General features: G+C 43.0%; 2 protein-coding genes and 1 long non-coding RNA gene across 3 annotated transcripts in view; 1 reads left to right on the forward strand and 2 right to left on the reverse strand.

Annotated features, from left to right (window-relative positions):
- Positions 1-305: 305 nt before the first annotated feature.
- Positions 306-5,577, reverse strand: LOC134464404 (histone-lysine N-methyltransferase 2D-like). The gene is made up of 10 exons (XM_063217855.1): positions 5,395-5,577; positions 5,184-5,273; positions 4,864-5,070; positions 4,224-4,367; positions 4,013-4,102; positions 3,757-3,900; positions 3,538-3,633; positions 2,349-3,422; positions 974-1,864; positions 306-389 (listed from the first exon to the last, which is right to left on the reverse strand). The coding sequence occupies exons 1-9, from the start codon at positions 5,572-5,574 to the stop codon at positions 1,019-1,021; spliced, it is 2,871 nt and encodes a 956-aa protein (XP_063073925.1). The 5' UTR covers positions 5,575-5,577; the 3' UTR covers positions 306-389; positions 974-1,018.
- Positions 5,578-5,922: 345 nt separating this feature from the next.
- On the reverse strand, positions 5,923-7,730 carry LOC134464405 (uncharacterized). Its single transcript, XR_010037882.1, has 3 exons — positions 7,637-7,730; positions 6,572-6,609; positions 5,923-5,964 (listed from the first exon to the last, which is right to left on the reverse strand). It is a non-coding gene; the product is annotated as an uncharacterized LOC134464405 (long non-coding RNA).
- A 10,859-nt stretch (positions 7,731-18,589) lies between these two features.
- The window catches only part of LOC134464796 (nephrocystin-4-like), an 8,710-nt gene continuing 7,089 nt past the window's right edge, over positions 18,590-20,210 (forward strand). The window contains exons 1-2 of the mRNA XM_063218141.1: positions 18,590-18,750; positions 19,583-19,708. Coding sequence (XP_063074211.1) covers positions 18,610-18,750; positions 19,583-19,708 — 267 coding nt within the window. The 5' untranslated portion in view covers positions 18,590-18,609. The remainder of the gene's footprint in view (positions 18,751-19,582; positions 19,709-20,210) is intronic.

The following is a 20,210-nucleotide window of genomic DNA, read 5'->3' on the forward strand; positions in this document are numbered from 1 at the left end:
AGTGAAAACTATAAAGGTAAATGCTACTGGCACCATGTCATCAAATAAGCCTTGTTGACACTGGGGGCCTCCATGATGAAACATCATTCTGGTCACAAAAAAACATCAGTCGGACCAAGTGTAAAGGGTTAATTCTACATCCAACATGTCAAATAACAACATAATAACATTTTAATCCTCCATAATGTCTTTCAACTGCATTTAAAAAAAAAAAAATCTCCTTACCACAAACCTACATAACCTCAAATGAATATTTGGGAGAAAAAAATCTCCTTACCTCTTTGACATTTCTCATACAAACCATGACAGTATGGCGTCAGGAGATCCTGGGCAGACTCACATCCCCACCTTGGAACCCTCCGTTTTTTTTTCATCTGCTCTTGGCACCACTGCGCATGTGAAGAAGAACCATTTTACTGTAGAACCCTTCACCAAGTTGGATGTGTGATTGAGAGCACAAGTATCTGTTAAAGGGGTCATGTTAAACCTTTAGCGGAGAGCCCCCCGGTAGTTTTCAAAGGTCGATGCTGTAATTTTCACCAAAATTGTAATGACCAAATCATAATCTGTTACTGTCTAATGTCGTAGCAAATGTCGTTATGGTTGAGTTTTTTCAACAATGAGTGGCCCATCTGTGCAAAGAGGCTACTTATACAGGCTGGCCTTGAATGAGATGATGGGATAGCCATGGTCTGAGCTTAATATCATAGAAAAGCTGGGGGCTGTGTGAGGGGCTAGTCTATACCAAAAAATGCCTGTGCTGTTTTTCGACCCCAGACCTGGGCCCACCTGCAGTAAAAGGCTACATACATATCAATGGGCATCTTCATCAAGTTCATTGCACACAACAAATTCTCTGTCACATCAAATACAGTCGACCAGTTCAATTATGGACATTTTCTCCATTTCAGTAATAAAAAGAAACTGAAAAAATGTGTAGCCTACAGTTAAGTTAACAGAAACATTCATTCACCTTAATGTCCGTCTTGCTTCCTCTAACAGGTCCTGCCGGCTTCTTTTAAACAAGGTTGCTGAGACGAGCTTCACCTTCCCTCACTCGTCTCAGCACAGCCCTCATCTTACAGAGCCAGTCATTTGCCTCCTGCTCGGCAGCGGACCTCTCCTCCAGCCCTCTCTTCTTCTTCTCCTCCTCCTCCTCTCTTTTCTCCATCTCCCGACTCTTCTGAATCTTTTCCTCAGCCTCCCTCCTAATTTTCACATTTTCCAACTTTTGCAGCTCATATTTTAGCCATTCTGCCTTCTTTTCCTCTTTCAGCAACATGTCCACTTGCTTCTTGAATTTCTTTGTGATCTTGCTTTCCTTTTGTTTGACTTCTTGTCTGCACGTTATTCTACAGCAGCAGCATATCGTTCTCTCAGTAATTCTTTCTTCGTTCGTTTCTTGCTCTTCTTTCCTCCTCTCTTCCTCATGTATTCTTATCATTTCCTGTTTTTTCATTTCCAACTTCTCTTTGAGCAGCTTTTTAAACTCTTTGTCCTGTTCCTTCTCAAGCTTTTTCTGATCAACTTTCTCTTCCTTTGCCTGTTTGGGAAGAGCCTTTTGTTTCTTTTTTTCTTCCTTCTCCTCCTCCACCAGCTTCTTTTTGCTGTTCTTTAAGCATGCCGCTAGCTGGCCCTTGACTATTTTCAGCTCGGTTTCAACCCTCCTCTGGCCGTTCAAAATGTCTATTTTATCTTTTTTTTTGTCCCTCTTCAGAATGATTTTCTCCTCTTTGTAGTGAGCCTTGGCCTCTTCTTTAAGTGTTTTAACCAAGTCAAATTTCAATTTTGTTGAGAGCACCAAAACTCTTGTACTCTCAACCTTCGATCGTCCTTCACAGCCCTCTTTGTGTTCCAATGCATCCTGCAAGAAGAGACAAATACATGAAGTAGCATTTTAGGGTTATGCATCTGGGTATCTTGCCTGGTTAACACCAGACCTAATCACAAGTGAGATTAGGTCTGGGGAGTTGCCTATTGTAAATTCCGTATGGGGCCGGAATACTTGGCTATTATGACACACTGCCACTCTCTGATTGGGCAGAGAAACTGTTAAGGTCGGAATGCTTGGCCATTATGACACAGATCCCATGATCTTGGACGTTATGAGTCATCCTCCCCAGACTGTCTTTCAGATCGAAACGATTGTGTCGAACTAAAGGCAGTATGGGAGTTCCCAGGCTACTGGGTATCTGATTAAAAGGACAAAATTATGACCACACGGCCATAGTAACCAGACTAACAGAAGGTAGGTAATCGTATCCTGGCATGCCGAAAATCATCACATTGTTGATGATAAAAGATCTTAAGATTCGAATGTAACATACGTGGTATCAGTTTATACTCACTCTTGGTGTTATTGTCTGCGTTGCCTTGTCCTCAGTCACCACTGCAAGGGAGGAGATGGGGGCATGGGACTTGCTGCTCTCTGAGTCAGGCAGCTTGTCATCTGGATCGATTTTGGATGCCTCAGCACTGGACCTCTTCTTCCTGGGCCTTTGCATTGCATTTGCAGGTGGCAGAGGAGGCAGAGGTCTTGGTCGCATTGCAGGACTGCATGCCTGTTGCAGAGGAGGCAGAGGTCTTGGCCACACTGCAGGTCGGCGTGCCTGTTGCAGAGGAGGCAGCGGTCTGCGCCGCACAGGTCTGCATTGCTGTTTCAGTGCCTCTCGAATCTTCTCGACATCAGAGTCTGAGATGGTGGCAAGTTGATCCATTGGTGACAGAGGAGAGAGTGGTCTTTGCTGCACTGCAGGACTGCATGTCTGCTTGGCCTCTCGAACCCTCCTCTCGTGCTTAGAGGGTGTGTCGGAAGCAAGTTGATCTGCTCGGGGCAGAGGAAGTAGCGTTTTTTGCTGCACTGTAGGTCTACATGTCTGTGACAGAGGAGAGAGCGGACTTCGCTGTACTGCAGGTATACAGGTCTGCTCGGCCTCTCGAGCCCCCTTCTCGTGCTCAGAGGGTGTGGCGGCAAATAGTTGATCCAGTGGTGACAGAGGAGGTATCGGTTTTAGTCCCATGGCAGCAAGTAGATCCGCTGGTATCGGACCAGGTTTGAGTGTCATGGCAGCGAGTTGATCCAGTGGTAGCAGACGAGGTAGCGGTTTTCGCTGCACTGCAGGACTGCATGTCTGCTCGGACTCTCGAGCCCTCATCTCGTGCTCAGAGAGTGTGGCGGCAGGGCTGGGTGGATCTTCACTCACTCTCTCACAGTCGACAAGTCTTACAGAGTGCAGATGTGGCCCTACCTCTAGAGGTGCTGAGCTTGGTGGCATACGGGTGGCCATCTCCCTCACAGACTCCAGAGTAGAGACAGATGATCTGGAGGGATTCTCCATAATCTCCAAAGAAGACCCAGCAGACCTGGACGGACCTTTCATGGTCTCCACAGCCTCCTCAGACAGCTCTGCATCCTTTGGCAACTGTTTTGTGAGAACAAAAAAATACATCTTTACTGCTTCTTAGATATGCAATACGTGTATCATTAACTTGGGATAACTTTTGCGTATAATATGAATGAATTTGTTTATATATTACCTCGGCTTGCAGAAGATCTGGTTCGTCCACCACAGCAGATGATCTGTCTTTCACTGTCTCCACAGTTTCTTCAGACAGCTCTGCATCCTTTTCCATCTGTTTATGTGAGGGAAAAAAACCCAAAATATAACAGCTTCTTATGGATGCAACACATGTATCATTAAATTGGGATAATTTTTTGTTGGGATAACTTTTGGAAACTTTTTGTTCTTATATTACATCGGCATTCAAGAGATCCGGTTCTTCCACCACAGGAGATGATCTGGAGGGACTCTCTATCATCTCCAAAGAAGACCCAGCCAACCCGGACGGACCTTCCATGGTCTCCACAGCCTCCTCAGACAGCTGTACATCCCTTGACATCTGTTTTATGTGAGAAAAAAACGGGGGAAAAAAACGTAACAGCTTCTTATGGATACAATGCGCGTATCATTAACTTGGGGTAACTTTTGGAAACTTTTTGTTTATATATTACATCGGCCTTCAGGAGATCCGGTTCTTCCACCACAGGAGATGACCTGGAGGGAAGTTTCACAGTCTCCAAAGCGTCTTCATCCTTTGGCAACTGTTTTATGAGAGCAGAAATATGCACCTTTACACATGCTTACACATGCAATACCTGTATCCTTAACTTGGGATAACTTTTGTGTATAATGTGAATTTGTCTGGATTTGTTTATATATTACATCATCCTGCAGGAGATCCGGTTCTTCCACCACAGGAGATGTTCTGGAGGGGTCCTCTATAATCTCCAATGAAGACCCAGCCGACCTGGACGGCCCTTTCATGGTCTCCACAGGTTCTTCAGACATCTCTGCATCCTTTGGCAACTGTGTTTTGAGGGAAAAAAAAACTTTTTATTTTTTTTATGTATAGGCCTGGTTGCCAGCATTTAGGTATTCATCAATTAATTAATATGTTGATCTAAGGCTTCGTGAGAAAGTAGATTAACCACTGCACTTGGTTCGTTGCTATGGGCACCACTTCCTAATCTAGTGAGGAAATCAGACACGCCTCTAGCGGAAGCGTGTAAGGACGCGCGTGGAACAATGGGGCGACTGTCAGACTGACTTGACAACCAAATGTGATAGAACTAACGATTGGGTCTTGACCATAGCAACCTTCAGTTTAGAATTAGTAAAGGCAGCTCCCCAGAAAAAAGCACCTTAGACGCACGCACGCCTGCATGACATAGGTGTCCTGCTCTCAGGGAATAATTGACGCCTGCTCAGCCAATCAGAGGACGTTCCGACGGCTCACCGGGTGATAAGTGCATCATTAACTTTGGTGTGCAATACAGTATGAATGGATTTGTTTATGTATTACATCGTCCTTCAGGAGATCCGGTCGTTCCTCCACATGAGATGATCTGGAGGGACTCTCTATCGTCTCCAAAGAAGACTCTCTGTAGAGAAGACTCTCGATAATCTGCACAGTCTCCTCAGGCAGCTCTGCATCCTCTTCCAAAGAAGACTCTAGAAGACTCTCTATAATCTCCACAGTCTCCTCAGACAGCTCTGCATCCTCTTCCAACTGTTTATGTGAGGAAAAAAACAACAACCCCAAAATGTAACAGCTTATTATGGATGCAATACGCGTATCATTAACTTGGGATAACTTTTGGAAACTTTTTGTTTATATATTACATCGGCCTTCAGGAGATCCGGTTCTTCCACCACAGGAGATGACCTGGAGGGAAGTTTCACAGTCTCCAAAGCGTCTTCATCCTTTGGCAACTGTTTTATGACAACAGAAATATGCACCTTTACACATGCTTACACATGCAATACCTGTATCCTTAACTTGGGATAACTTTTGTGCATAATATGAATTTGTTTAGATTTGTTTATATATTACATCAGTCTGCAGGAGATCCGGTTCTTCCACCACAGGAGATGTTCTTGAGGGACTCTCTATAATCTCCAAAGAAGACTCAGCCGACCCGGACGGACCTTTCACAGTGTCTTCAGACAGCTCTGCATCCGTTGGCATCTGTATTATGTGGAAGGCAACAATAAACATAAGCATATGGTACATGTATCATTAACTTGGAATGGATCATATGAATGGATTATTTATTGTGACTCATTTAATGTGACTCGTACTCTGTTCTTTCTGTCTGCTATGCCAAAAACATGCCACATATGCGGTTCTGCAGAGCATTCTATGTTGGTGTATTCAGGCCTGATCTAAAGCTACCTCGGGCCTCTTTTCAATTTGTATTTTTCCTTCAGCCCTTAATGTCAGTAATATTGAATGTCATTCACTTCAGTTTAAGAACACATTTCAAAAGCATCCACACTGTGGTACTGAGTGTCACAGACATTGATTTATCTCTAATGTTTTCACGTGAATGATAATGGCATACAGTAAGTTCAGACATACCACAGATGTCACTGTTGATTCTTGGCTGCTGTCCTCTGCACGCTGAAAAAACAAAGGAACAAACAAACAAAAAGCAATGACCTTTCAGCAAATAGATCATTAAAAAATAATTAATCATTAGGTCCCACAATACATTATGTTATTCAGTTCAATCTTGAAAGCATTGACACCACTTAATATTGGTCTTATAATGTCTGTTTTCACACCCTGTCCCTTTCAGCCATTTAAGTCAACTCAGGCCTGTGACTCAGCATTTTGTGTGTATGTGAACACCGCAAATACCCAGACCCCTCGGAAGTGAACCATCCTGAGACCTTTATTGCGGTCTCAGTATGGTTTGCTTATGAGTCCTGAAAAGTTACACTTGTTATAGGTGTAATAACTTAAGGAGAGCACCAGGTGTGATCATAAAGGACTGACACACCACAAAAGCCTAATGGGACAAGAAAAAGCAGCTGGTTCTTTATGTAAAACACTCACAATATGAACAAAAACAAAATGGAGTACTTTTGCTGTCGGTTCACTTTTTGGTCCACTTAAAGAGGACTGAGTGTGGTTCACTTAAAGGGGACTAGGTGTGAAAATACCCTAAAATAATGCCTTAACAGGTGGGTTGAAGCATTTTTGAGGAAAAGAAGTTTTTACTTACAGGTTCTGGACTGACACGTGCCGAACGCATCTGGACACCTATCAAGACAGAAAGTAGGCCTATAAAGTTATTTCTTCCTTTAAATAGATACAAAATACAGGTACATAGCACTTTACACACTGTGCACACTCATAATATTGATTTCTTAACTTACAAGTATATCAACAAATTAACCTGAAAACCTACCAGAGATCACCTGCTGTGCATGTAGGCTCTATATAATACTACTTTATCTCACTCAGTAGTTCTTTCATGTGTCTGTATCTCACTGTCAGTGTGGTAAAATGAGCTTTCAAAGTAGTTTTGGAATGTTATGTCATACTGGTATACATCATGACATCATAAATACTCTGGTAGCTATGGGGAACTGGGATTGTAACTGTAGCTGCAGCATTTAGAAATGGCATCCAGTTTTGATATTGGGCTGCACTGCACATACTCATTTTGTGTGTCAAAGAAACTTTTCAGGTTGCCCAAATTTCAATTTTGAGTGGTAATGTTTTGTGATCAGACACTCTTGAAATCTTTAAAATTCTATATTGCATCTCTGAATAGAACACTGAGCCAACTATCACTTAAGATGGATCACTTAAGATCTTCCTGATATTCCTGACATTCGTGACATAATCCTGACATACTTAATGCTTGGTTTATAATCTGAGAATAAGCCACATGTACGCCTATCTGATTTGATTTAACGTGTCCATCTTCAATAACACGTATAACCTTCAAAGGTCTACAGTCTCAACACAGCCCTCCCCACACATTCACATGTGACACAACTCTCCTTTGTCTTCAACAATTTGCTCTTATCTCCCCTCTGTCTCCAAGTAGGCCTATTCCAACCCCCAGCCTACATTCACGGACACAATTGTTATGCACTTTACTCCCATTTCCCCTAAACAGACGGTGTAGACTGACAGACTGCTGACTTTGTACTATGTATATCTCTCTGACAAATAAACATTTCAATAATGTCCTTTACAACAAATTCTACAACCATGGCATCCTTATTCCTTAAAATTTAAATTCATAACCCTATAATAGTCAACCAATCAAACTTACCAAATCACCTGCAATTCCTCATCAGTTAGCCTATCTGGATCTAAAGCATTAAGACTTAACTCACTCAGTAGCTTTTCTTGTGCTTGTATCTTGCATTCAGTCAGGTAAAATGAGGATTGCCAAAAATGTTTATAGTGTTTCAGTGTCACTGATTTCATACCAAAGCATTATGACATCATAATGACTTTCTTAGGTAGCATGACTTTTGCCTAACTGAGAGGTCTGTCATAAGCATGAGAGGACATACCGGTAATGAAGAAACACTAACATGAAAGCATTGCATTCAGTGTTTTTTGGGACTGCCTGGATACCATCAGTTGCTCGATGACCCACAACTTTCTGCAACTAGGTCATCATTTTTGGTCCCCCTAAATTAAGGATGTCAAACTCAGGTCCGCGAGATCATTTCAAATGTCACTGATTCTTGAGAAAGCGGCTAAAACATGTCTCAGCAATAAACTGCCAATTCTGTTGAAAATAAGCTACATTTTCATGAACAAAATGAATCCAGGTAAAGACCCAGGAGTCTGTTACAGAAATGTACAGTCGTTTGAAATACTCAAGTGTAATTTTATTACTTTTCATGGCTGTAAACCTGCCCACACCCTGTAAAAACAGCTGTCCCAAGGACAGACATCATCATTTCAATTGACTTAAAATGTAAAAATCACTGATATTATTGAATAATATCACCATGATGTGAACGTCCATATTGAAGTGGTTCTGCAGATATGCACATAGTGTGTGTAAAGCAATATTTACTACTATTTTCTGATTGCTCAAAGTGTGTCCAGCATATTAGTCACCACCGTCAGATTTTTAGAAAAAGACAATAAAATCAGGTACAGTATGCACAAAACCTAGAAAGAGCCCATTTCATGAAAAATGTAAAACATGGGGAGCTTGGCCAATACTGTACATTCACTGCACAGCCAAGACCTTCATCTATGATAATATACCTCTATAGTTTGGATTTGAAAAAAGCTGTTTATGCCACATTTTCAATAATCTAGGCCTACTTCCTAGAGTATCTAACAAATGAAGAAAAAACACATGCACAAACATACTGTGCACACACAAAAATAAAGTGTTCATGCTAGATGTCATTGACTTGAGAGGGCTATTTATTTTGCTAAATGTAGGTAATAATTAGGTCACTTTCACCACCTTCAGATAACTGTCACCACCGTCAGTTCTTAAGTCACCACCGTAAGAAGGAGTTTTGGACATTTTAAATGAATGTCCTTACAAAATTTTCCTTTGGAGATGTTGTATTATCAAAGTAATAGCAAATTTAAGCCTACACGAATATTTGTGAAATTACAAAAAAATGTTTGACCAATTTAGGCATTAAGTAAGCATTGTCTGACAGCACATATTTTTAAATTAGAACACATGAAGCAGTATTAAAATAGAATGAAAGTGAATTTTCAACATTTAAAGGCGTATGTGTGAACCAAAAAACACACAATCACTTAAAAACTCCAGATACATATGCAACAAAATCAATACACTTTTTATTGCTTTTAATTGTGTCTGACGGTGTTGACAAAAAACAAGGTATGATCGGAGATATACCTGATTTCTGAAAAAAAATCAAAATGGGGAGATTGGCCATGTACATTTCTGAAAAGCCAAGACCTTTGTCAACGAGGATATACCATATTATTTTGTGATTCACTTGGTTTTTTTCTTTCAAGATTACATCCTGTTTTAGCCACTTTCTCAAGAATCAGTGATGTGTATTTCAAATGTGTGTAGCCCGCATAGGCCTACACCATTAATGTCTAGCGTAACAAGACTTGAACATGAAAAACTTTGTTTGTCATAGGAATATCAGTGGGCCCAGGCCAATTAAACAGCTCACACTCATATTCTACACACTGTCTCAACACAGTCCTCCCCAGACATTCACACTTGACACACACATGTACTGTATGTGCGTATGTGTAAGAATGTCACCATATGCCCTCACTTGCACATAAGGGACCACAATGGAAATAAGCCCTTGGGCTTTTTTGTGTCTATCTCTGTCTATTTATTTCCTTTTAATGTATGGTTTCTGTTGCTATACAATGTTTTTTCATCAAATAGACAAAATAAATAAATTCATTCATTCATTCAGACACAAGTCTTATTTGTCTTAGTTTATGGAATGCTGGCCTATCTGATTTGATTTAACGTGTCCATCTTCACTAACACGTATAACCTTCAAAGGTCTACAGTCTCAACACAGCCCTCCCCACACATTCACATGTGACACAACTCTCCTTTTTGTCTTCAACAATGTATGCTCTTATCTCCCCCCAGGCCTGCCACCAAGTGTTCCTGCCAACTGCCACTGACACACATTATATCAGGACATTATTATATCCCCGAAACGCGGAGCGTCGGGGATGTAATGGTTTTGCGTGCACCGCCGCCGCCGCGTCCGCCGCCGCCGCGTCCGCCGCGTAAGGTCTTTCGTGTTAACGCGATAACTTTTGAACGGATGTTTGGATTTGTCCCAGATTTGGTGTGTGAATGCTCTAGGGCAGGTTCATGAACTGATTCGAGTTTGGAGGTCAACAATTTCAAGATGGCCGAATTCAAGATGGCCGAATTTTTGTTTGGCCCATTACTTCTGACCGGGTGGATGGATTTGTCCCAGATTTGGTGTGTGAATGCTCTAGGGTGGGTTCATGAACTGATTAGAGTTTGGAGGTTAACACTTTCAAGATGGCCGAATTCAAGATGGCCGAATTTTTGTTTGGTCCATAACTTCTGACCGGGTGGATGGATTTGTCCCAGATTTGGTGTGTGAATGTTCTAGGGTAGGGTCATGAACTGATTCGAGTTTGGAGGTCAACAATTTCAAGATGGCCGAATTCAAGATGGCCGAATTTTTGTTTGGCCCATTACTTCTGACCGGGTGGATGGATTTGTCCCAGATTTGGTGTGTGAATGCTCTAGGGTGGTTTCATGAACTGATCACAGATTGGAGGTTAACACTTTCAAGATGGCCGAATTCAAGATGGCCGAATTTTTGTTTGGTCCATAACTTCTGACCGGGTGGGTGGATTTGTCCCAGATTTGGTGTGTGAATGTTCTAGGGTAGGTTCATGAACTGATTAGAGTTTGGAGGTCAACAATTTCAAGATGGCCGAATTCAAGATGGCCGAATTTTTGTTTGGTCCATAACTTCTGACCGGGTGGATGGATTTGTCCCAGATTTGGTGTGTGAATGTTCTAGGGTAGGTTCATGAACTGATTCGAGTTTGGAGGTCAACAATTTCAAGATGGCCGAATTCAAGATGGCCGAATTTTTGTTTGGCCCATTACTTCTGACCGGGTGGATGGATTTGTCCCAGATTTGGTGTGTGAATGCTCTAGGGTGGGTTCATGAACTGATTACAGTTTGGAGGTTAACACTTTCAAGATGGTCGAATTCAAGATGGCCGAATTTTTGTTTGGTCCATAACTTCTGACCGGGTGGATGAATTTGTCCCAGATTTGGTGTGTGAATGTTCTAGGGTAGGTTCATGAACTGATTCGAGTTTGGAGGTCAACAATTTCAAGATGGCCGAATTCAAGATGCCCGCATTTTTGTTTGGCCCATTACTTCTGACCGGGTGGATGGATTTGTCCCAGATTTGGTGTGTGAATGCTGCAGGGTAGGTTCATGAACTGATTCGAGTTTGGAGGTCAACACTTTCAAAATGGTGGAATTTTTATTTGGCCCATAACTTCTGACTGGGTGGATTGATTTGCCCGGTAACTCCTTAATTTAATGGTTCACCATTTCAGTGAATCTACCATATCAGGTAGGCCTACAGTGTAATAACCAGTGTAACAATATTTAATACCATGTAACACTAGTGTAATACCAGTGTAAAAATAGGCAATACCATGCAATACCACTTACACACAAATAGCCTACATGATATTAGGGACCGTTCGTTATTTATTTTTGGAGTCACCGGAAGAAAATAGGGGAGGGTCGTGTCATTTTTTTCATTGCTGTTGGGAGGGTCATCAAAGTTTTTTAAGCTCACTAGGGGAGGGTCATCCAAAAATGATTGTCCCATTTATTACAAAAAGCATTTCAAAGTAGCCTTGTTTGTTGTATGTTTCAATGTAACATAGCCTCAGAAACGGCCCTTTCGCTAAGCAGCGTTGGTCAATCAACGTCAAAAATAGGGCAGAATAAAGCTATTTCTTAATTCTCCCTAGGGGAGGGTCTTGCATTTTTTGACGGCATCGCGGGGAGGGTCATCAAAGTTTTGAAGCACGCTAGGGGAGGGTCATGCAAATTTTGACGATCAAAGGTGGTCATCTTCTGCCGAAAATAAATAACGAACAGTCCCTAAGTACAAAATTGGTACATGGTGTCACACTGGTATGACGTGGTATTAAATATTGTTACACTGGTTATTACACTGTACCTAATGTGGTATATCCACTGTAATAGTGAACCATTAAAACAGTGTTACCATTTGCCCCATTTTTTCCTTCATTTTCACAATAGTCATTTGGTTTTAAGCCTATGCACGTCATTGATCTATGTATAGATATTAAATATATTTATTTTATATTTTGTATTTATCATAAACGTTCATGAAAAGGTGGACGGGAGTGGTAGGAATGATTGGGGACTGGAAGCGTCGCGTTTCGGGGATATACCTTAAGCAGTCGAAGGCGACTGCACAGGCAGTCTAGTTGTCACATGCTTTTGGTTGTGAAGCTTCTGTAGATTATCATCCCAACAATACATTGTGACTAAAAAACGTTCAGAATAAGAACCTTCAAAAAGGGCCTTTTTTTGTCTAGTAAGCGGGCAAAGGGGCAGGTGCTTTAGCACCACCTCGTCCCTATCTGTGCAGGTCTATGTCCAGCCTACATTCACGGACACAATTTTTATGCACTTTACTCCCATTTCCCCTAAACAGATGATGTAGGCCGACAGACTGTCGACTTTGTCCTACTATATCTCTCTAACAAATAAACATTTAAACTAGATTGCATTCTCACAGAAAATGCTGGAAGCGGGCTTGCCTTTTGGGGCAGAGATGAAACAAAGTACTATTGAGAAAACAAAGCTAAAAGAAATGTTGGAAAAAATCCATACACCCAGTCAGAAGTTATAGGCCAAACATTTCAATAATGTCCTTTACAAACTTTTACAACCATGGCATCCTTAAAATTTAAATCCATAACCCTATAATAGTCAACCAATCAAACTTACCAGATCACCTGCAATGCCTCATCAGTTAACTGGTTATAAATCATTAAGGCTTAACTCACTCAGTAGTTTTTCTTGTGCTTGTATCTTGCATTCAGTTTGGTAAAATGAGGATTGCCAAAAATTTAACTTTATAATGTTGCAGAGTCACTGATGTCATACCAAAGCATTATGACATCATAATGACTTTCTGGAGTAACTTGACTTGAGCCTAATTGAGAGTTCTGTCATTAGCATGACAGGACATAATGAAGAAAGTGTTTGTTGGGACTGCCTGGATGCCATCAGGTGTTGGATGTCCCACAACTTTCTCCAACTCAACCATTGATTGTAAGACTGGGGTCATCATTTTTGGTCCCCCTAAATTAGGAATGCCAAACTTAGGCCTGGGGTCCAAATCTGGCCGGCAGTTTATTTTTTTATTTTTTTCGGCACACGAGAACGTTTCAAATGTGTATCACAGTTGGCCCGCATACACCATTAATGTCTAGTGTGACAAGACTTGAAGTGGGCCCAGGCTAATGAAACAGCTCACACTCATATGCAACACAGTATTATGCAGGCACATTTGAACTACCACATAGTGTATGGGAAAGAGTCTGTGTGAAATTTAAGTGCATGTGCGCACAATTTTAGTTCTTTTTAAAATAAATACTGAGTTTGACCCACAATTTTGTTCCAGATTTTGATTTTATATATAGACAGACAGGATAGCCCTCACTTAGACCAATGACACACTGACATACTGACACACTGACACACTTAAGACCAATGACACAATGACATACTTTTACTCTCTCTCTCTCTCACACACACACACACACACACACACACACACACACACACACACACACACACACACACACACACACACACACAGAGACACACACAGACACACACAGACAACACCTTCAAACATAGAACTAATCTCACACAGCTAATATCAGCTGATATTAGGCTATCATCAGACTGCCATTCCTAAAAAGTACTGTGCACTTTCCTCCCCTTCCCCATACGCACGAGTGACTGACCAATAGCCTAAATAGCCTATCCTTTTATCCTTCAAATCGTGGCATCTCGTGGATTATTGCTTAAGTACCCAATTAGAGACTTACCATTACTGAAAAACATCAAAAACACAACGAAGACCCAACACAAACTCAATCTAACCAGTGTGGAATCAACTGATGGTAAGACAAGTACATTTGTCTACTAATTGCTCCGATAAGTTACCTGTGTTGGAAGGAAACTGTTTTTTTGTTCTGCATACAAATAGTTCCAACCCACCCAGTACTGTGGTTTTAGTATGACATTTTGTACTTTTGGAAACGTGTCTACATTGAAGTGTTGTTTGTGATGCTAAAGCGGGTCATATGTGCATTGACTGCTGCCCTCTTATCCGGCTTTTCGCATGATGCACTGAGTGGCTCTGGAACAGGGGACGGGTCTGGGATGTCAAAGTCATCACCACTGTAGTCCTCACCTCGACATATGGCTCCACCATCTGCATAGCCTGTTGAATATGGGACAAGGTTCAAATTAACCCTACAATAGGTATGACACGACACCAGTACATCTCAAAATACATATCATATCTGCAATCAACTTTCTATTAAACAAAAGACGGCTCCGTCAACACTTTCCTAACAATGTAGCCGCCCTTCTTGTAAACCTCAAGTTGAAAATTTTCTCGCCATCCTTTCTGCTCCGCTGCTCCCTGTTGGCATTCTCATTGAAATGCAAAGCAGCCAGGATCACTCTAAGAATTGAACACAAACAGAATACTCAGGAACAAGATGAACATGAAGCTGAGATATTTAGGATTTAATAGGCAGAGGGCACCCTTTCCCAAAAAGGACCTATATGAATGAAACTTTATTGTCCTTGTACAGGTACAACGAAATTGGTAAAGTGCAGATGCTCACGGTGCTTAGAAATCAACAAAGCAACCTATATATATATACGTATATACGGTATAAAAATAATTAAGATTTAAAAAGTCCGCTGTGCAAAATTAAGTGTGTAGATTGCTTTTGGATAAAAACTGTCTTTTAGCCTGTTTTTTTGTACCGAGAGCCCTGTAACGCCTGCCTGATGGCAGCATCTCAAACAGTTTATGCCCAGTATGGTAGGGGTCTCTGATGATTTGCTTGGCTTTCTTCAGACAGCGACAGGAGAACAACTCCTCTAAAGAGGGCAGGGGACAGCTGGTGATCTTCTGAGCTGTGCTGACCACTCTCTGAAGAGCTCTTCTGTCCGCTGCTGTGCAGCTGGAATACCACACGCATAAACAGTATGTCAGGATGCTTTCTACGGAGCTCCGGTAGAAGGCCACCAGTAGACTTTGAGGTAGATGGTTAGCCCGTAAGACCCTAAGTACAGTCTCTGTTGTACCTTCTTGATGGTGGCAGTGGTGTTGGTGTTCCAAGTAAGGTCGTCCCTCAGATGCACGCCCAGGAAGCGGAAATCAGAGACCCTCTCCACACAGGCCCCATCGATGACCAGCGGTTGAATGTTAGCCTTTGTCCTCCTGTAGTCCACTACAACTCCTTTGTTTTTGTGATGTTTAGGAACCGGTTGTTCCCCTTGCACCAGACCGATAGACGCTGCACCTCTTCCCGGTATGCAGTTTCATCTCCCTTGGAGATGAGACCTACGATGGTGGTGTCATCAGCAAACTTGATGATACTATGGCTGGAGTGAGAAGGGGTGCAGTCTTGAGTGTATAGGGTGTACAGGAGTGGGCTTAGCACACAACCTTGGGGGGAGCCTGTGCTGGTGTTTATGGCTGAGGACAGGTGGGAGCCAACTCTTACCCTCTGGGAGCGGCCTGTCAGAAAGTCTAGGATCCACTGACAGATGGAGTGTGACTTGGTACTGGGTCTGTGATGTGCTGAATACCCTGCCACACCTGCCTGCAGTCGTGGCTATGGAAACAGTCCTCTATTTTCTTTCTGTAAGCAGCCTTGGGTTGTCTGATTCCCCTCTTCTTGAGGCTAGACCTGGCTGCGCTGTACATCCCCTCATCACCACTCCTGAAGACAGAGTTCCTTTCCTGAAGGAGGTTTTGTACCTCTCTGGTCATTCATGGCTTGGTGTTTGGATAAACCCTGATATGCTTCTCCACGGTGACACTGTCTGTACAGAATTTGATATATTCCAGGACAGCTGTGGTATGCAGTTCCAGGTCCTGGTGTTAAAAGACTTCCCAATTTGTTGACTCAAAACACTCCTGCAGCTGTTCAGAGGCAGTATCGGGCCAGGTTATGACTGTTGGCTGGTGGTTATGGGAGTGCTTCTCCTGAGGGGGGTGTATGCTGGTAACACAAGCAGCGACAGGTCTGACTGTCCCAGGTGTGGTAGTGGTTTCACTCTGAAGCCTGACTTGACATTTGAATATACCTTATCCAATATGTTGTTCCCCCTTGTGGCGCATTTAACATGTTGATGAAATTTAGGCAGTCCTGGGTGAGCGGTTAGGGCGTCAGACTTGCATCCCAGAGGTTGCCGGTTCGACTCCCGACCCGCCAGGTTGGTGGGGGGAGTAATCAACCAGTGCTCTCCCCCATCCTCCTCCATGACTGAGGTACCCTGAGCATGGTACCGTCCCACCGCACTGCTCCCCATGGGGCGCCACTGAGGGCTGCCCCCTTGCACGGGTGAGGCATAAATGCAATTTCGTTGTGTGCAGTGTGCAGTGTTCACTTGAGTGCTGTGTCACAATGACAATGGGAGTTGGAGTTTCCCAATGGGCTTTCACTTTTTCACTTTAAATTAACATGGTTAAAGTCCCCTGCTACAATGTGGACAGCCTCTGGATGAAGGCTCTGTTGATCGTTAACTGCGTCATGTAATAGTCCCAGGGCGGAGCTGGCTTTAGCATCAGGGGGAATATATACAGCAGTGATGATGATGACGGAGAACTCACGAGGCAAATAAAAGGGTCTACATCACAATCTCATATTCCAGGTCTGGGGAGCAGTATCTGCTTACAGGCACAGAGTTTGTACACCAGCTGTTTTTTGTATACACGCATAAGCCCCTCCCTTGTTTTTACCGGAGTCTCTTGTCTACTAGGCTAAAATGGGTTAATCAGGTTGCACAAGGCCCTCACCCTTTCCTATAACTACATCCGGAATGGCCCCAGCCTATCTGACAGACATAATAAGGCTACTCTTCCTTACTCTATGCTAATGTCTAAAAAAACACACACACCCAAACCCTGACACATTTACAATTATTGCTCTGCACATTTACTGTGCACTACAAATGTTGCAAGCTGTGGTCATATCCTCAATTTTAAGTTGCTTTGGATAAGAGCTTCTGCCCAGTGCAATGTAATAATATCCTAAAAGTATGTTTCACAGAATATTTCTGTAGGATTACCTGCTCTCCATCCCTTTGTATGAACACATCTGGCACATCTTTGGCGCAAAGTGGGTGATCAGGCTATGGAAGGCCTCGAGGTAGGATGTCTGATGTGACGGGGACAGGCGTTGTACATCTGCACACAGCCTCTTGTTGCAGATTATCTTCTCCACTTCAATGGACACCTTCATATCTGAAGAACATTGTATAAAATACATGCCAATTATGCAACGTGATGCATGCAACATGATACTAGGATTACAATCTCTGTAAAATAAACATTAGGACTATACTTCAGCCACGGTTTGCGTTGTTCCCTGCCTTCCAGAACTCCATGCGCACAAGACGAGAACAGTCCCTGGAATCCGGTGTGCCTGTTGTGGATGTGACTGATGACTGATGTCCATTTGTCCACCACAAGTTGAGCATTGCCAGGAGGCGTCGAAACCACGGACCAGTAAAGATGGTTTATGATACTTCCCACCCAGGGTTTGACATCCTGGCATCCTCTGGTTTGACCACATCAATAAATTGTGAATGTAATGTATGCTACTGTATCTGCCATGCCATAGATTATGAAGGCTTGACTCTGAGGCTACAACTAAAGGCCTTTTTACATCCATGAACAGCCTGGTGTGCATGTAGGCCTAGGCTACCAGTTCATAAACTCTACTAGTGTTGTTGAATATGATTATATGTCCTCCGTTGTAAGACACTTTGGTTAAAAAGCTGTTCTCTCTTGTTGATATCAAATATAGACCCTAAGTAGGCCTATGTAGGCTTTATAAATTACAGGCCTAGGCCTATCTGCCATCTCTATTTCAAAGCTGCCACTAGAGGCCAGTAGTCAACTTTCCGTGGTTGGCGCCATTGAAGAAGTATCTCCTTGGCAACGACAGAAGCCGGAGGTAGCTAGCAAGCGTTCATGTGTGCAGCCAGGGTTGCTGCGACTGGTTTTCAGTTTCCATTGCAAGTCAGAAGATGTTTTGTTTTTAGATGCAGACGTAGAAACTTGCTTTCCACTAAATCTATAGTGGAAACGTAAATCGTGCCCAAAAGTAATGCTAGTTATATATACAATTTTAACTGGAAACCAAAGAGCTAGCGTTTAGCTTGCCTTCGTGGCAGTTTGTTTACAAGCTCAGGAGGATCATGGATACGGATACTGTAATGTGGAACTGATGGATGCCTTTTCTGTTATCCGACGTAAGTACAGTCCTTACAAACCAAATACAAATCGTATGTCCCTTATTAATGTAGTCTATAGATAGCATTAACTATCAACCGAGTCCGCGATTTATATGTTATGTGGTGTGCAGTCTAGACTATGCATCTTCCAGTTGAAGGCGGGGAGCAGCAACAGCAGCGCGGAAGTGCAGCATCGATGTCGGACTGGACCGAAGAGTTCGGCCGCAGTAGAACGGTACCCCCCCGCGGCCAAACTGCACGACAGTCGGATAGTGGAAGAACTCCACAAGGCTTCAAACTCGCTTTGAAGAAGTTGGACGGAGTGTCTGTTTTTCAGGTGACTTGTCCGAATGTCAGGTATCATGATACACGAAGCGGCTTTAAATTGGCAAGGCATGCAATAGCTACCTTCATCAATGAGTTTACTTTACTGTGTTACTATGTAAAAGGCATTCCTCTCTTGCGTCTTTGCTCAACGCCTCTGCTTTTTTGCTCGTAGCCTAACCATGTGTGCGACTACTATGTATGACAACAGAGTTTGAGCGTGCATTTACTGTCCTCTTGTATTTAAAATATTGTTTGGGTCTGTGCATGCGTGCCCTTATTGGCTACTGTGAGCAGTTAGTTGGGTACGGATGTCACTCGTCTTTTCCAGTGTAATTAGTGTATATTTCCTGTGTTTGTGTGGGTAACCTGGTTGAGACTGTGTTGAAACTAGAGATGCACAGGATCCAAGATCCGGTTCCGGATCCGGCAGGATAATAGGGTTTTTCACAGGATCCGGATCTGGTTCCAGGATCCAGGATCCGGTAGCTGAGGCTTTTCAGTCAAAATAGTTTGAGCCAACGTAATAAAAAGGGCCCACGTGTGTGAGTAGGCTATGTGTTTCAACCCTTTCGTAGGATCCGGTATCCGGTTCCGGATCTGGCAGGATCTTAGGCTGTGGATCCGGTATCCGGCAGGATCCTAAATACCAGGATCCGGTGCATCTCTACTTGAAACAGTGTTCACCACGACAGTGGCGACCTTCTCTAGCCAGAGCCCAATACATACATAGCCATTATGTAGCTCACATCTGACTTCACTCTGTGTGTGTGTGTGTGTGTGTGTGTGTGTGTGTGTGTGTGTGTGTGTGTGTGTGTGTGTGTGTGTTTGTGTGTGTTTTGTAGAGAGCGCTGAGTGTGCAGTTGCGTGGGACTCTGTGGGACTCGTTGCAGCACCTCTTCTATGGCAACACCTGGAGGAGCCGAGAGCAGCAGTACAGTGGAGAGGAGAACACACTAGATATACAGCAGGTATGCACTCTCACTCTCTCTCTCTATCTCTCTCCTTCTCTCTCTCTCTCACTCTTGCTCTCTCTTGCCTCTCTCTCTCTCTCTCTCTCTCACTCTCGCTCACACACACTCAAACACACACATAGGACTGGGTACCGAAATTCAATTCTTTGATGGAACCGAATTAAAAGCTAAGGTTCTACTTGGAATCGAAACGTGCCTTGTCTGTCGGTTCCACGTTTCGGTTCCTGAAGTCTGACTGTCAGAGCCATCAAATGTGTGTTTAAGCACGCGGCCACAAGTGTCACAAACTGACCACGCTCCTCCTCTTCCCGTTTCGCACCTCATTTAAACGATTGATAAGACAGCTGATATTCAACCAGCTTGTACTATTGAGAAACAAAAACATGCTGTCGAAAGCGTGGCTATATTTCAGGAAAGTAGATAAGGAAGGAGCGCGCTGCAATAGCCTATCTGCGATAAACTAATAGGCTATCATGCAAGAATGGCAATACATCCAACC

This window comes from Engraulis encrasicolus, chromosome 15 (genome assembly GCF_034702125.1).
Source record: "Engraulis encrasicolus isolate BLACKSEA-1 chromosome 15, IST_EnEncr_1.0, whole genome shotgun sequence".
Lineage (NCBI taxonomy): Eukaryota > Metazoa > Chordata > Actinopteri > Clupeiformes > Engraulidae > Engraulis > Engraulis encrasicolus.

What these genes read in the sequence shown, in the direction of transcription:
- LOC134464404 (XM_063217855.1), bottom strand. Translation starts at nt 5,574, where the DNA reads ATGTACCATATGCTTATGTTTATTGTTGCCTTCCACATAATACAGATG. An exon ending in CGGATCTCCTGAAGGCCGAT is followed by an intron (nt 5,071 to 5,183) that starts GTAATATATAAA and finishes TCACATAAACAG; the next exon opens with TTGGAAGAGGATGCAGAGCT. An exon ending in CGGATCTCCTGAAGGCCGAT is followed by an intron (nt 3,901 to 4,012) that starts GTAATATATAAA and finishes CACATAAAACAG; the next exon opens with ATGTCAAGGGATGTACAGCT.